This window comes from Pseudoliparis swirei, chromosome 11, assembly GCF_029220125.1.
Source record: "Pseudoliparis swirei isolate HS2019 ecotype Mariana Trench chromosome 11, NWPU_hadal_v1, whole genome shotgun sequence".
Lineage (NCBI taxonomy): Eukaryota > Metazoa > Chordata > Actinopteri > Perciformes > Liparidae > Pseudoliparis > Pseudoliparis swirei.
The window spans coordinates 18,826,731-18,841,325 of record NC_079398.1 but is presented as its reverse complement, the minus strand read 5'-3'; the positions used below and the strand labels follow the sequence as shown (position 1 = coordinate 18,841,325).

General features: G+C 41.6%; 1 protein-coding gene across 3 annotated transcripts; it reads left to right on the top strand.

Annotated features, from left to right (window-relative positions):
• The first annotated feature begins 236 nt into the window (after nt 1-236).
• Nucleotides 237-14,557, top strand: LOC130201909 (synaptosomal-associated protein 23-like). 3 transcript variants are annotated; one of them, XM_056427108.1, is made up of 8 exons: nt 237-335; nt 4,458-4,572; nt 7,888-7,929; nt 8,224-8,272; nt 8,540-8,657; nt 9,904-10,083; nt 10,164-10,308; nt 10,905-14,557. In XM_056427108.1, the coding sequence occupies exons 2-8, from the start codon at nt 4,516-4,518 to the stop codon at nt 10,965-10,967; spliced, it is 654 nt and encodes a 217-aa protein (XP_056283083.1). In that variant the 5' UTR covers nt 237-335; nt 4,458-4,515; the 3' UTR covers nt 10,968-14,557. The 3 variants fall into 3 exon arrangements, with proteins under 3 accessions (XP_056283083.1, XP_056283081.1, XP_056283082.1); XM_056427106.1 differs by lacking the exon at nt 237-335 and adding an exon at nt 393-531; XM_056427107.1 differs by lacking the exon at nt 237-335 and adding an exon at nt 5,790-5,827 and having other exon boundaries at nt 4,482-4,572.
• The last annotated feature ends 38 nt before the right edge of the window (nt 14,558-14,595 follow it).

Here is a 14,595-nt window from a genome sequence, read left to right as displayed (position 1 = left end):
AACGCACCCAGAAAGCCCACACTCCTCTGAGAATTAGTTTGAAATACAACCGTTTAAACAAAATAATTTGTTTTTTTCTTTCTTTTTACGCCTCTAACTATATCTGACAGCAATAGCACACGTTAATTTAAATGTTAAATATTGTAAAATGTACGGCTTATAAAAAGTGAATCGCGATATTTCCGACGTCACCTAAACGCATCAACCGACACACTTTCAGTCAAGCGGACGGAGAAACTACTGAAGGAATCCAAAAAGTTACCAGTTGCCAAGTTCACATTCCGTAAAGAAGGAGGAGTAACGAGCTCGTTTTTTTTAAACAAGGAGGGTTACCTGTAAGTATTGACTCCCAGACAAACACCTCGCTCCCTTTCCTCTCCCCTTCAGTTGTTTGTGTGTGTTTGGGCCGCTAGGTAGTTGACTGGAAAGCGGAACTAGCTAGTTAGCACATTAGCTCGGTTCTAACGAGTTCCCAAAGGTTCCGGTTCTGTTTACGACCCTCGCGACAGTCGTGCCACTTTCCGGGACAATGTAAGATACCTTTTTTAAATTAGCTTTTCACAGACTATTCGATGCTGTTCCGGGACTGTTTTATATCAGTTTTAAAGTGTTATTGTGTGGCCACAACGTTGGCAACTTGTGGGTGTGGGGCTTTTATAAGAAACACCGAGTATCCTACATTTCCGCATTCAGCGGAATGTCACCTGTTAATCAAGTGACCTGTGTTAAATAGTTACTAACTAGCTTTACGTAACTTTACACCAGAGTCAGGTGTGCGGATACAGCTTCGCACCAACAACGGAAATGAATATCAACAAGTCGTTATCTGTGCTACTTCCTAAAGTTATTACTGGCAGCTGTGTTGAAAACAGCTTGTTTTTATACACTTTAATGATGCTGTGAAATGCCTAAAGCTCATGGTTTAAGTTACAGTCTGTAGAGCATGATGTCATCGACCCAATTGCGGTTTGTTATTGTACACAGGTCAGCTCGAGTCACCCAGCACAAAACATTTCAGAAAAAAATATAAATGTGTTTATGATTTGAGCACTAGAACGGGCACATGGTAGAGCGCATACCTTCGCATATCACAAGATTGGGCATTGAATTATGAACATTGGCATTAGTTGCATGCCAATTGGATAAAAATTGACCGCGCTATGGTAAAAAGAAGATTTTTACCTTTTCATGACCTTGACCTTTGACCCGATCGATCCCAAAATCTAATCAAATGGTCCCCGGATAATAACCAATCATCCCACCAAATTTCATGCGATTCGGTTTAATACTATTTTTAGTTATGCGAGTAACACGCATACATATAAATAAATAAATACACAACGATTAAAACATAACCTTCCGCATTTTCAATGCGAAGGTAATAAAGTTTATTTATATTTTTGCACTTATCACAGACAGTGTCACAAAGTGCAGTCCAGTAGTCAATTAACACAATTTGGCAATAACGGGGGCCAAAACATTTCAACTTCAAAGTACAATACACAGTAAAAGATGGGGCAGTAAAATAAATAAACAGAAGTTGAAAAGCAAGCCATAGAATATATTTTAAATATATCTTTTGTCGTGAATAAGGAGAATGTGAACGTAACATGATGGGCTCGAGGAAAGACGTCGGTGTGTGCGCGCTGCAGTCGGAACTGGAGGAACGGGTTTGGGTGGATGAACAAGAAATATTTCCCTGTCGCCGTTTTCTGAAGACACTGGGGGTTGGTGCTGTGAAGGAAAGGCAACATGAATGAGTATGTCCCTTTTTTAAACGTGTTAAATGGTTCTACTTGTGCCTGTGAGCGCGTGCCGAGTGGAGCCACGGCTTTGCTGTTTATCCAGTGCGAGGTGTAAACAAACATGCCGTGCTTTTATGTGATTATGAGCTCGACTTGAACAGAAATCATCCGGAATGTACCCGTGCGTTGCTTGGGTGTAACCTTTTCATCGCTGTTATGAGGATAAATCAATATCCAGCTAAACTGAGGTCTGTTTTACTGGCGCATGCATTTGATCTCTTAGTCTTGACGAGTCAATCTGCTTGTTTTGTTGGCTTGGTATTTCACAAAAGTGTAATATATGTAAATTAGTCCTCCTTCTGTGTTCCAGTTGTAAACTCAAAGTAGTATCTTGCCACTAATCGGTATAAAAAGCAGTCGAGTCCGTGTGAACCAAAAGCCCTGACCGCCTTTTTTCTGAAAAAAGCCGAATCAACAACATTAAATCTCTGAGCTGCCCGTCAAGGAGACTCTGCATTTCCCTGTCTTCTTTATCTCAGGATGTTTGGTTGCTGCAGGTTTGAAAGGGAAATTGAAGTTCACAAAGGTGATTTAGAAAAACAAGAAAATGGCACAGTCCTTTTCCTTTAATTCTTTTTAAAGGAAAAGAGGTTGAAAGGGAATAAAGCGGTTTCCTCGGAGCTTTGTGTTTATGGCTAACAGGCTCTGTCCTCTTATTATTATTTTTTTTTAAAGAGCAGTGTTTCCCCATCACAGAAAACAAGCGTCCATCTTTGCCTTCAGTGGTCTTGATCTCGTGTTACCTTGAGCACCAGAGGCCGTCTGAGGCGGCCATCGCGCCAGACGGCTCGGTCCACGCTGTGACGCGGGGGTGCAGGAAGGTCACTCGATGCACAGATTGGATGTGTGTCTGCGAGGGGGCTTTGCTCACGCTCGTCATTAAAAAAATTAACCGGAAGGCACCGGAAACATTTTTTAATTTCGCAACCAGTGGCCCCCGAGTGGTCAACCGCTATCGGCACCTCCTGCTGTTGGTTTACAATGAAAGGCTCTCGGTGACACTTCCTGACTTCAGGTCCGCCCCTGTGCATATTTTGTAAGCTCGTGAAATCTATCTATCTAATTATTTATAAAATAATTCTTGAGTTATAAATGTGATTAAAAACGTATTTATATGGAAGATGTATGTGGTAGTATATATAAATATATTGTTTTTTATTTTGTTTGTTGTTTTTTTTCTTCTTTACTTTATATACATTTTCTGATTTAATTAAATTTTTAATTTAGGATAGGAATTTATAAGCATTTTTTGCTTCTACCTATACCTTTTCAGTCTTTCTCTTTTGTATATTATATAGAATAATTTTGTATTGTCTTTGATTTGATTGACTGAATATAATACACAAACAAACAAACAAATCTGAATTTTAATCAGAAGGCACGGAGCCGTCGAATAAGGACGCAGCTTACTTTTGTTCTAATTTAATTGGCTGAGGGAGTTAATTTTCAGGAAGTCGCATGAGCTCAGTAGTTTAACTGAAGTAACTGTGGCTTTTTGAAATTGAAGATTAGTTCCTTGTGATCCATTAAGATTGAATTTAGTTGCATTTCCATGCACTACACATTGTGTTTGTAAATGTGCTTTCAGCCAATTGAATAGGTTTAGTCTGTTGGATGATAATTTACAGTGGTTGCATAAATAATCCAATTTGTTTGACATGATAAATCATCCAAAAAATTTATTGTGTAACTTGTATGATGATGATTATTACGGCGTGAGAGCCCTGCAGATAATATAGTCGGTCTATATTGCCATTTAGACAACTTCTAAAAGAAAAGCCCGACCTTTTTTACCGCAGCATATATAAGAGGAACATGCTTTATACAGTTTTGGTTTAACAATATTCACTTTTATCAATTAATTTCCATTATTATTGCTATGGCCTTTACATCAAGAATTGGTTCTGTAGTCAACGAGGTTTTTGTGTACTTCTGCCAGTTACCAACGTCCAATTATAAACTCCTCTCCTCTCGTGATCAAACATTCTGCAGCTCAACTTTATTTACACCAACAAAAAACGGCTTCAGGCTCACAAGGAACAGTTTGTCATCTTTTGAAAAGAAGGTTTTTCATTTCCTTTTTATCCATCAGGCCTTCTTCTGCGTGTGTTCAGACTCCCGGCTCTCCTCCCGGGGCATCGCAAGAGCCTGGTTCTGCTTAGGTTCCTCACGTCTTCCTTCCATGCGACACGCACACATTCATGCTCATGCGTCGCATTAATGTTTGGACCTTGAACGTCTTTTCCATATTTAATATTTGACACTGGAAAGGAATACGTTCCAAAGCAGTGAGCACCGAGTGTTTCTGTGGAATAGTGATGTGACATGAGGCGACGAGCCCGATGTACATTAGAAAAGTCTGAGTTCACGAGAAGTCTTGGTCAAACGCAGTAAATAACTAAACCTGTAGGGTCTTTATTAAAAAGTTGTATGTCTTATGTTTACTTTTTAAACTATATTTTTGTAAACCATCAAATATTGACATCTGTAATTCTCTGTTATTTAATAATGATGCTATATTCCCTCACAAAGTGAATTCCCTTTCATAGTGAGAGTCCAGTAAGTTCTCTTATTAGTTTTAGTCACATAGCTCCATTAAGTCGATGACCTCTGATCCGACTTTAAACAAAACAAAATGTGCTTCTCTTCCAGGCCGCAGAATATCGAGCTCGGTGCAAAGAGGGGAGCCTCCAAACAGCACGGCAGCAACATGGAGGAAATGACTGTGGAACAGATCACCAACAAGGCCAACCAAGTGACTGATGAGGTAATGACACACTCACACACACACACACTCACTCACACACTCACACTCTCATTGTCTGGTTCTCTCTGTGTGAGTATGAAACTTCCTTTAAGTAACATTCTGTCCAAAAGGTTTAATGTCAAATGCCAAAAACAGTGCGACCTCCGGCCTCGATGGCACCGAGTGTCGGCAGCATACGCAGCCCGAAGATCAACAGTGAGGGGGTGGGATGTGTAGCAGTGTTTTTGGAAAGTTTCAGGGATATATTTAATTTATTTTTCTTCTGGTAACTTTTTTTTGGTCAGATATTTTCGTAATAATTCTCTCTTAACGTTCAATTTATCGACGCTGCTGCGAAAACAACCTGCAGCCAAACAAATGCTGCCGCAGCTGAGGATGCAAAATCTTAAAGGAATAATTTGACATGTTGCTCATTTGCCTTCTGGTGAAGAAGTTAGACGGGAGTTTAAATTACACTCGTGTCTTTCGGCCAAATAATCGTCCGTAGTCAGCACGCCGTTATCTTAGCTTAGCATAAAAACTAGAAACTGGGGGAAACGGCGAGCCTGATGAGGTCTAAAAGAATCCACCTCTCGGCGCCCTCTGGAGCTCACTATTGAACATCATGAGCGTTTGAACTTCACGCCGATCAAATCTACTTTCTATTTCTTCACGTAATTTGTGTTTTTAGTATTATTGAAATATTTAATTGACCACAATTGAAAAACAATCGGGATTCAACATTATTGTGCTGAAATTTTTTATCCATAACCATATTGAAGAAAAAAAACGACACGCACGTAATCCTGTGGTCGTTTAAATATCCAGTAGCACTGAAAGAAGAAGCAGTGGGTGGGTGAGATGCATTGTGTTCACAGTTGATTATTAAGCTCAGCATTATTGGGATGCGTGTGATGCTTTACGTCTAATTCACCCTGATGGCGCCCGTTCCCCTCGGTGGATTTGAGGGTTTGAACGTTGTCGTCTAGAGACGAGCGTTTTGATTACGAAGGAGATGATGATTGTTTCATCGGCACCGCGGGGAACCATCGGATTCAAATGGATTCAAATGGAGGCAAATTGATGTCGTCTCGCCGGGCGTGTAGCTGTGAGCCTCACCTTGTTGTCATTTAGCCTTTACTGGTGTTCTTCTTTTCTTCACTAAGTCTCTTATTCTAAATTAACCTGCCGTTTTCTCGTTCTCTCTTCTTCCTCCTGCCGCCTGGTTGACCAAGCAGCTCGTAGCAGGGCATGGGAGTGCTTCCTCACACTTTGGGTAACCACTCGGCGCATGCTGTCGATGTATCGGGCAACATTGCAATCAGTTATGAATCACGATTTTGTTTTTTAGGAAGTCTCAACCCGAGCTGTCCCATTAATGTTACGGCTGTTTCCATATGTCAAGTAGTTGAACACCAACATTGTGTCAAGATGCATTGTTTGTGTGCTGCTTTCTAATCATCCTGGTGTATTGCAGACTATTAATACCTGTAGTGTGTTTGTTTGTTTTTTCTTTAAAAGAAATGACGCTTGCATGTAGCTTGCTAGAACCCGCACGTGCCCCGCCTCCCCTGTACTTCCATTTAAGGTCCCAAACTAAAGTGATACGAATACCACGCCATTGTCTGTGTTTCATGAAGATCTGTCGCAGCATCGAAATCTGGAAGATTTGGCTGCGGCGGGCGCTTTTTTTTTTTCTTCCCTTAATTAGCCGAGTTCAAGTGTTTTGGGAAGCGGGACCGGAATGTTTACCCACCCTGTTGTTGATGTTCTGGCTGAGCCAAAGAGAACACGGCCCGGCGCTCCAATAACTCGCCAACTCCATGTCTGTCTCTTTTCGCAACTCGCCGATTTATTAATGTGTTCAGACACGGAGGGACGGAGGACTCGGGTCCTCTCTCTCTCTCTCTCTCTCTCTCTCTCTCGTTAACAGGTAATTAGTGACGGTAACAATGGAGTCGTGCCCCCGGTCACTTCCGTGCTCTGCTCCTCTTTGGATGCTCCGCACAGCGCTCGCTATTAATAGAGACTCAAAGGCCGCACTCGCCTGAACTGACCGCATTCCAGTTCAACGGCAACTCTTTTTTAATGTATTTCTTTAAGTGTGTGTGTGTGTGTTGCTGTAGATCGTTAACTTTTATGCCAGCCGTACCCATTTACAATTAGAGTTTACACCCAGGGACACTGCAGCTGCATCCAAATCCATACTATGGACTAATTCAAACGAGGTTTTTGTGTGTGGTGCGTTCACACTGGAGAAATGGCAACATTATGTTTACTAAATGCAGATTTATTTATTTATTTTGTGGTTGTGATAAAATTGAAAGATTATCTCAAATGTGTAAACTAGAGCATTCAGTTTCGTGACATTTGGGAGACGAGCAGATGAAGCTCACAATTGCGAGGCGTGTGATTAATATTTTAAACCACTAATTAGTTGTCAGGATAGTATTAATTCACCATCAGTCAGTAAATGGATGTGTTGACTCAAAGTTTTAGCGCTGCTCCCAGCTGTCCACTCATTTCTTGAGTCATTGGTAATTTCCATTTCTATGAAATGTCAGAAAATAGTGTCGGAAAAAATAAATAAATCTCAAAAGCACAGGTGGATGGATTTATATTAAAAATGCTTGTTTTGTTCATCCAATTTCTTAAAAGACAAAGAAACCAGCAAATATTATTAACAATATATAAACAGAAACAAAAATATATCAATTAATTAGAAATGCAATCTGGCTGGAAAAAAAATACGTCGACAATGAATCCTAATTTTAATCATTTTGATATTCAGTAGAGTAATAAACTGCTTCCCTTTGTTCTCAGCTGTGTTTTCCTACTTGTATTTATAAGATAGGAAACCTCTCTGGTTATTGAAATCAAATGACTGGATGTTTAATTAGATAATTCACTGTCGTCATCAAATACATGTTATTGTATCCATGGTAGGGGGGGGGGGGTGTTGCTATTTCAAGGGAATTATCGTCATGCTATAATTGGCCCTTTCCACAGCAGGTGTAATTAATAACCTGAATTATGGCCCCGTTCCATCCGGGTGGGCCGAGGCCCAGTGACAGGGCGCTGACGCATTAAATGGAATGGGACCTTTTATTAATGTATTAAATCTGTGCTTCCATCCTCCGACGTGGGTGGGTGGGTGGGTGGCACTCGATCCTCGTGTCCACAAACAAACTCTCTTTCCTCTTCACCTGAAATCTCAAACCAACAGTAACCTGCATAAATGTCAATGTTTTGGTTATTACCATTTTGCAATATTTCATTGTTTTTATTTATTTATCGTTTTTTATTCACTAAACCCCGCTTTTCTTCTTCTTTCAGTCACTGGAAAGCACGCGGAGGATGCTGCAGATGGCAGAGGAGGTGAGGCTTGGACCATCCAACATGTTGTCATGGTTCATGTTTGTCTAAGTGCCCACACCTTGATGAGGTTTAGAAACATTTCATAAATAAGTCTTTTAAAATAGTCCAAAGTATATTTTCCAAGCCAAATTTGAATTTGGTATCAGGACCACTGTTAATAATTAAACCTTGATAACAGATTCTAGTATTTAGAGGAACGTCATAGTGTGGAAAGTTTGACCTCAGCTAACTTTAATGAACTCTTCATAATAAATACATCTGTAATCCTTTCATTGTTGTTGTTGTTGTTTACAGAGCAGAGAGACTGGCACCAAGACACTGGTGATGTTGGACCAGCAAGGAGGTGAGCAGATGTCCCCCACGTAGTCCCACACAGTCCCCCATTTGTTGATGTTCTTCATTCACTTTGAAAACAACTGTCGGTGATAAAGTAATATCATGCGCTAAATATATATATTTAAATCCATTTTGCAAGTGTTTGCTGCAGCTAAAATGAACCAGATGTCATTGTGACAAAGACATTGATGTTGCCGTCTTGACTCCAAGTCATTTTTAAATGAAAGGAAGGAGAATCTGAATTGGTGTGTGTGTGTGTGTGTGTGTGTTTCAGAGCAGCTGAGGCGTGTGGATGAGGGCATGGACCAGATCAACCAGGACATGAGACAAGCCGAGAAGAACCTGACTGACCTCTCCAAGTGCTGTGGCATGTGTGTCTGCCCCTGTGACAGGTACACTACACACACTGCACACTGCACTACACACTGTACCTGCACGCTGTGTTATCGTGCTTTTCTCTGCTTGTCGTGTGCTCTGCGTGTTTGATAACATGCATGTGGCTGGTTTTATAAACGAAATTTCACAGTGATGCATAATGGCAATAAAGCATATTTTTGCATATTTTACTTATTTTACTTTTCTTCTTTAAATTTTGCATATTTTACTTTTATTTAAATTCCATGTAAAGTAAGTGGGGCTATTTCAGTCAATCCCGTTAATTTCTCTCCGTAGACTTGAGACATGAAACTCTCCTGGTTGCATCATCAGCGCTTTAGTTGACCAACTGACCTTAAAAACTAATTTAATAAAAGAAAATGTATTTTAAGAATCTGATACTTTGAATCAAAGGATTCTGTTTTTATTTTATTTTAAATTATCTAAAGAGCGCTGCTACCAGCTGGTGGAAGTTAAATACTTTGGAGCTGATAAAACTAAATACACACACACACACACACAGAGCTTGAATTAATTCACTTTTTCATTTCTGGGTCATTTTTGGAATTAATTCAGCAACTAAAGTTGCCGCGGTTTGTTCCCAACTGCAGTTGAATTCATCCTCCACCACGATCTCCATGGCAACAGCAGCCGGTGATCATGTGGTGTTGTGGTATTTAGAGACTAAAACTGGTGGCGCGTCCACAAACCTGAAGCCCTGTGTGTCTGTTAACTAGCGTTGATGATGATGATGATGACGACGATGTCATCAAAGGTAAATATTGAACCGGGAGGTACACGGCTGTGCCAACATTTCATTGGGCGCTTCATGACTCTCCGTCTGTGTGAGGTCACATGACCACACCGAGGAGAGTAAAATACACCTGTGGAAATGATACCAATCAATCTGTAGCATTCCCCAATTGTTTGTGGATGATGCAACAGTTTACTACCAAGTCCTTAACAAGACTTTACCCTCCCCGTGTGTGTGTGTGTGTGTGTGTGTGTGTGTGTTGTAACATCATATCTGGCTCTAAACATGGGAAATAAATGTCCCCAAAATGCTTTCACTCTGGAGAAGAGGATTCTTTGAGTACGATGAGATAAGGTAGGGAATCGTTTTGCTTCTCGATTAACGGACGCGTGTGTGCGACTGTCGTCATGGCGACTCGTCGTCTCGTTAGCCCGCTGCGGCTTTCAATGAAGTAGTTCTTTAATGTCCACCTCCCCGTTCAGCTGTTGACTTCGTGCCTTTCCCTTCAGGGTGTCGTCGATAGAGCACGACTCGAAATACAAGCGCACCTGGGGAATCCGAGAGAACGGGGACGCCGGCTCCACCGGCTCCAAGGTGGTCTCGCGGCAGCCGTCGGGGGTCCGCAACGGCCAGGCCGGCCAGGCCGGCCAGGTGAACGCCTCGGCGCCCTCGGGCCAGTACATCAAGAGGTGAGGGGGCCATCGGGATGAGCGCGGCGCGTCGGATATTAAATCACCGAGCGCTGAGACGTCTGACCCAACGTCCACAGGATCACCAACGACGCCCGCGAGGACGAGATGGAGGAGAACCTGGACGCCGTGGGCGGCCTCATCAGCAACCTGAAGTCCATGGCGCAGGACATGGGCAACGAGATCGACGAGCAGAGCAAGCACATCGACAGCATCGCCGACAAGGTGAGAGGAGAGGAGAGGAGAGGAGAGGAGAGGAGAGGAGAGGAGAGGAGAGGAGAGGAGAGGAGAGGAGAGGAGAGGAGAGGAGAGGAACATGTTCCCCTTAAAAAAATAAGTTTTTCTTCTAGTAAATTAACCTTTTTATTGATACCATCCAGTGGTGTGAATATATAAATATCATCGTATACACAGTCTAACGATAACGAGTTACAAAAGTGACATTAGGAAAAGTTTTATTTTAAATATTAATAGATATTTACAGACTGTGACAAATGCACCAGAACCTTAATTAACCCAAATGTTTACAAGCAGGCAGCAAACTCACTACCTCCTCCTCCTCCTCCTCTCTTTATTTAATTATTCCTCCACACATGTGTTTGCATCACGTTGAAGACGCCGTGTGGATGTTGCATTCAGTGTTTAAATCTATTTCATTTTAATGTTGCGTGATAAATGTTTTTACTGGCTCGCGGTCGTCTTCCTGTTCATTAGCACCGGAGTTCATAAAGTCCACAGGGAACTTCCAATAATGTGTCTTCATAATTGGAAGTCAGTGAAAAGGGCAAATACATTCATATTTATTCTTTCTTTTGTTTCAGGCGGAAATGAACAAGGTTCGTATTGACGACGCGAACCTGAGAGCCAACAAGCTCCTCAAGTAGACGACCGACAAGCTGCTGCCATCGACCTCGAGCCTCTGGAGCCCCCCCCCCCCCCACACATATACATATATACATATATATATATATATATATATATATGACATTTAAAAAAAAGAAATTCATTCAGGAAGAATATCTTTGCCTGCGGCGCGCTTTCACTGCACTAAGATGTAAATAAAATACGCAAAACATTCTATATTTTATAAATTGGCCACGTGCATCCGGGTCACGCTGGAGCCAGAGGAGCATCGGGGGCGTCTCCAAACAGGAAGTGGCCGCTCGGAGGAAGGGAAGTAGCTTCTTTATCTCGCCGCTTTTCTCTTAAAGTCAGGAAGTGCGAGCGGCGTCTCTCCGTGTGTGTGTGTGTGGACGAGGTCGTGAAAACACACACACACACACACGCCTACCGGCTGACCTTTAGTGAGCGTTAATTCCAGCGCCGCCCTCGAGTTTAATCGTACAACACATTGTCTTTGAAACCTAATCAAGTCTCTTATTGGTTCAATGTGTCATTAGGTTTATTGTATCATGTGTATTATTTTGATGTGCCTTTTTATTTAATTATTCTTCATCGAGCAAAAATGACTTGCGAATAAAGTTGTTTTAGTGTGTTTTTAACACTTTGTTCTCATGTCATTTCTGCCCTTTCACATGTAAAACGTCTATTTCATGAAATATTAAATGTTGTGCTTTACAGTCGTGGGAATCCTTTCACTCCAAGCACCCGCCCCTGAAAGAGAGCAACTTAATACGACCGGCCGAGAAGTCAAGGTTGTTCAATTATTGCAAGTAAAAGAAAAAAAGTATATACAAATGATTTTTTTTCTTTCTATAATGTTTGTGTATGTGTGTATATATTATTAGTAAACAAATATTTTCTTTGCACCCTCCTTCAAATTTGAAGGACACATCAGAATGAACCCTTCAAAGCTTCCAGAACATGTCGTAACACTGAATATGAGAGAGAACTTCATATCTAGTGGGTTTTTCCTCTGTGTTGATACTGAAATATACATGTATATAATGTGTATGTATGATATACATGTATATATATGCATATTTGTGTGTGTGTCTCTATATATATATACACTACCGTTCAAAAGTTTGGGATCACCCAGACAATTTTGTGTTTTCCATGAAAACTCACACTTTTATTTATCAAACGAGTTGCAAAATGTATAGAAAATATAGTCAAGACATTGACAAGGTTAGAAATAATGATTTGTATTTGAAGTATTAATTTTTTTCTTCAAACTTTGCTTTCTTCAAAGAATGCTCCTTTTGCAGCAATTACAGCATTGCAGACCTTTGGCATTCTAGCTGTTAATTTGTTGAGGTAATCTGTTGAGATTTCACCCCACGCTTCCTGAAGCACCTGCCACAAGTTGGATTGGCTTGATGGGCACTTCTTGCGGACCATACGGTCAAGCTGCTCCCACAACAGCTCAATGGGCTTGAGATCTGGTGACTGTGCTGGCCACTCCATTACAGACAGCAGCTGCCTGCTTCTTCCCTTAATAGTTCTTGCACAATGTGGAGGTGTGCTTTGGGTCATTGTCCTGTTGGAGGAGGAAATTGGCTCCAATCAAGCGCTGCCCACAGGATATGGCATGGCGTTGCAAAATGGAGAGATAGCCTTCCTTATTTAAAATCCCTTTTACCTGGTACAAATCTCCCACTTTCCCAGCACCAAAGCAGCCCCAGACCATCACATTACCTCCACCATGCTTGACAGATGGTGTCAGGCACTCTTCCAGCATCTTTTCACCTGTTCTGCATCTCACAAATGTTCTTCTGTGTGATCCAAACACCTCAAACTTGGATTCATCTGTCCATAACACCTTTTTCCAATCTTCCTCTGTCCAATGCCTGTGTTCTTTTGCCCATACCAATCTTTTCTTTTTATTGGCCAGTCTCAGATATGGCTTTTCTTTGCCACTCTGCCTAGAAGGCCAGCATCCCGGAGTCGCTTCTTCACTGTCGACGTTGACACTGGCGTTTTGCGGGTACCATTTAAAGAAGCTGCCAGTTGAGGACCTGTGAGGCGTCTATTTCTCAAACTAGAGACTCTAATGTACTTGTCTTCTTGCTGAGTTGTGCACCGGGGCCTCCCACTTCTCTTTCTGCTCTGGTTAGAGCCTGTTTGTGCTGTTCTCTGAAGGGAGTAGTACACACCGCTGTAGGAAATGTTCAGTTTCTTTGCAATTTCTCGCATGGAATAGCCTTCATTTCTAAGAACAAGAATAGACTGGCGAGTCTCACAGGAAACTTCTTTTTTTCTGGCCATTTTGAGAGTCTTATCGAACCCACAAATGTGTTGCTCCAGATAATCAACAAGCTCAAAGGAAGGCCAGTTTTATAGCTTCTCTCATCAGCAAAACAGTTTTCAGCTGTGCTAACATAATTGCACAAGGGTTTTCTAATCAGATATTAGTCTTCTAAGGCGATTATCAAACACAATGTACCATTAGAACACTGGAGTGATAGTTGATGGAAATGGGCCTCTATACACCTATGGAGATATTTCATTAGAAACCAGACGTTTCCACCTAGAATAGTCATTTACCACATTAACAATGTATAGAGTGTATTCCTGATTGATTTAATGTTATCTTCATTGAAAAAAACAATGCTTTTCTTTGAAAAATAAGGACATTTCTAAGTGATCCCAAACTTTTGAACGGTAGTGTATGTGTATGTATATATGTATGATATACATGTATATATATGCATGTTTGTGTGTGTGTGTCTGTATATATATAATGACACACATGTATGTGTGTATGTATATATATATATATATAGCGACTGTTTATATTAATTCACCAGTCCTTTAGTTAATCTAAATTATTTCTTCGTCATCGTTTGGTTAATAGAGATTTCCCCCCCCCCCCCCCCCCCCGGAGGACGTCTTAACGGCCTGCAGGCTCCGAGAAGGTCCGGGGCGATACGCGGGAAATTAATTCCCTCCCAAGTTTCATAATTGCACCGTCTGTAAGAAGTCTGAAAACAAATGTCGTCCTGTGACACGCGGCTGTGCGTCGTTGTTGTTTTTAATCCGCTCTCATTGCTCATGCAGCGCCGCGTTGTCGTTCCGGGAGACGCAGCAGTTTGGTCGTAATGAGGATAACTTAAAGGAATTGAAGAGCTGCTCCTCGGTTGTGTTGTAGCAGCCGCCGTCTCCTCTCGCGGTGAACATGACGTCTGATGATGGAAAGCATCATTTTGTTTTCGTCGACGGCAGCGAGATGCAAAAGCATCTCCAAACGTGCAGAGCGACGTGTAGCGGATCAAGATGACCACGCCGTGGCGTCCAGGCCTCGCCTCTCATAAAGGAATGCAGTACGGACATATCTGGAGTCTGTAGTCTGCATCGTGGCTTATTCGTAGGTCGAGAAGGAGGTCAGCTGTTATTCAGGGTTTGTGTTGTATGCGGGGTCGTCCTCAGCTGCGATCTGATTGGCTGAGGCGGTTTATTCTCCTGTTTGGCGGAGCTTCACTCTGATCTGAAATCAACAAAGTGCCTGTTGTTGAACAACTGCCTCTGGTTTTAAATGGTTTTTATTCAATAAATCTATTCTGAAATTCAATTTTTATATGGAAATGTTTTCAATGCGTTGGCATATTT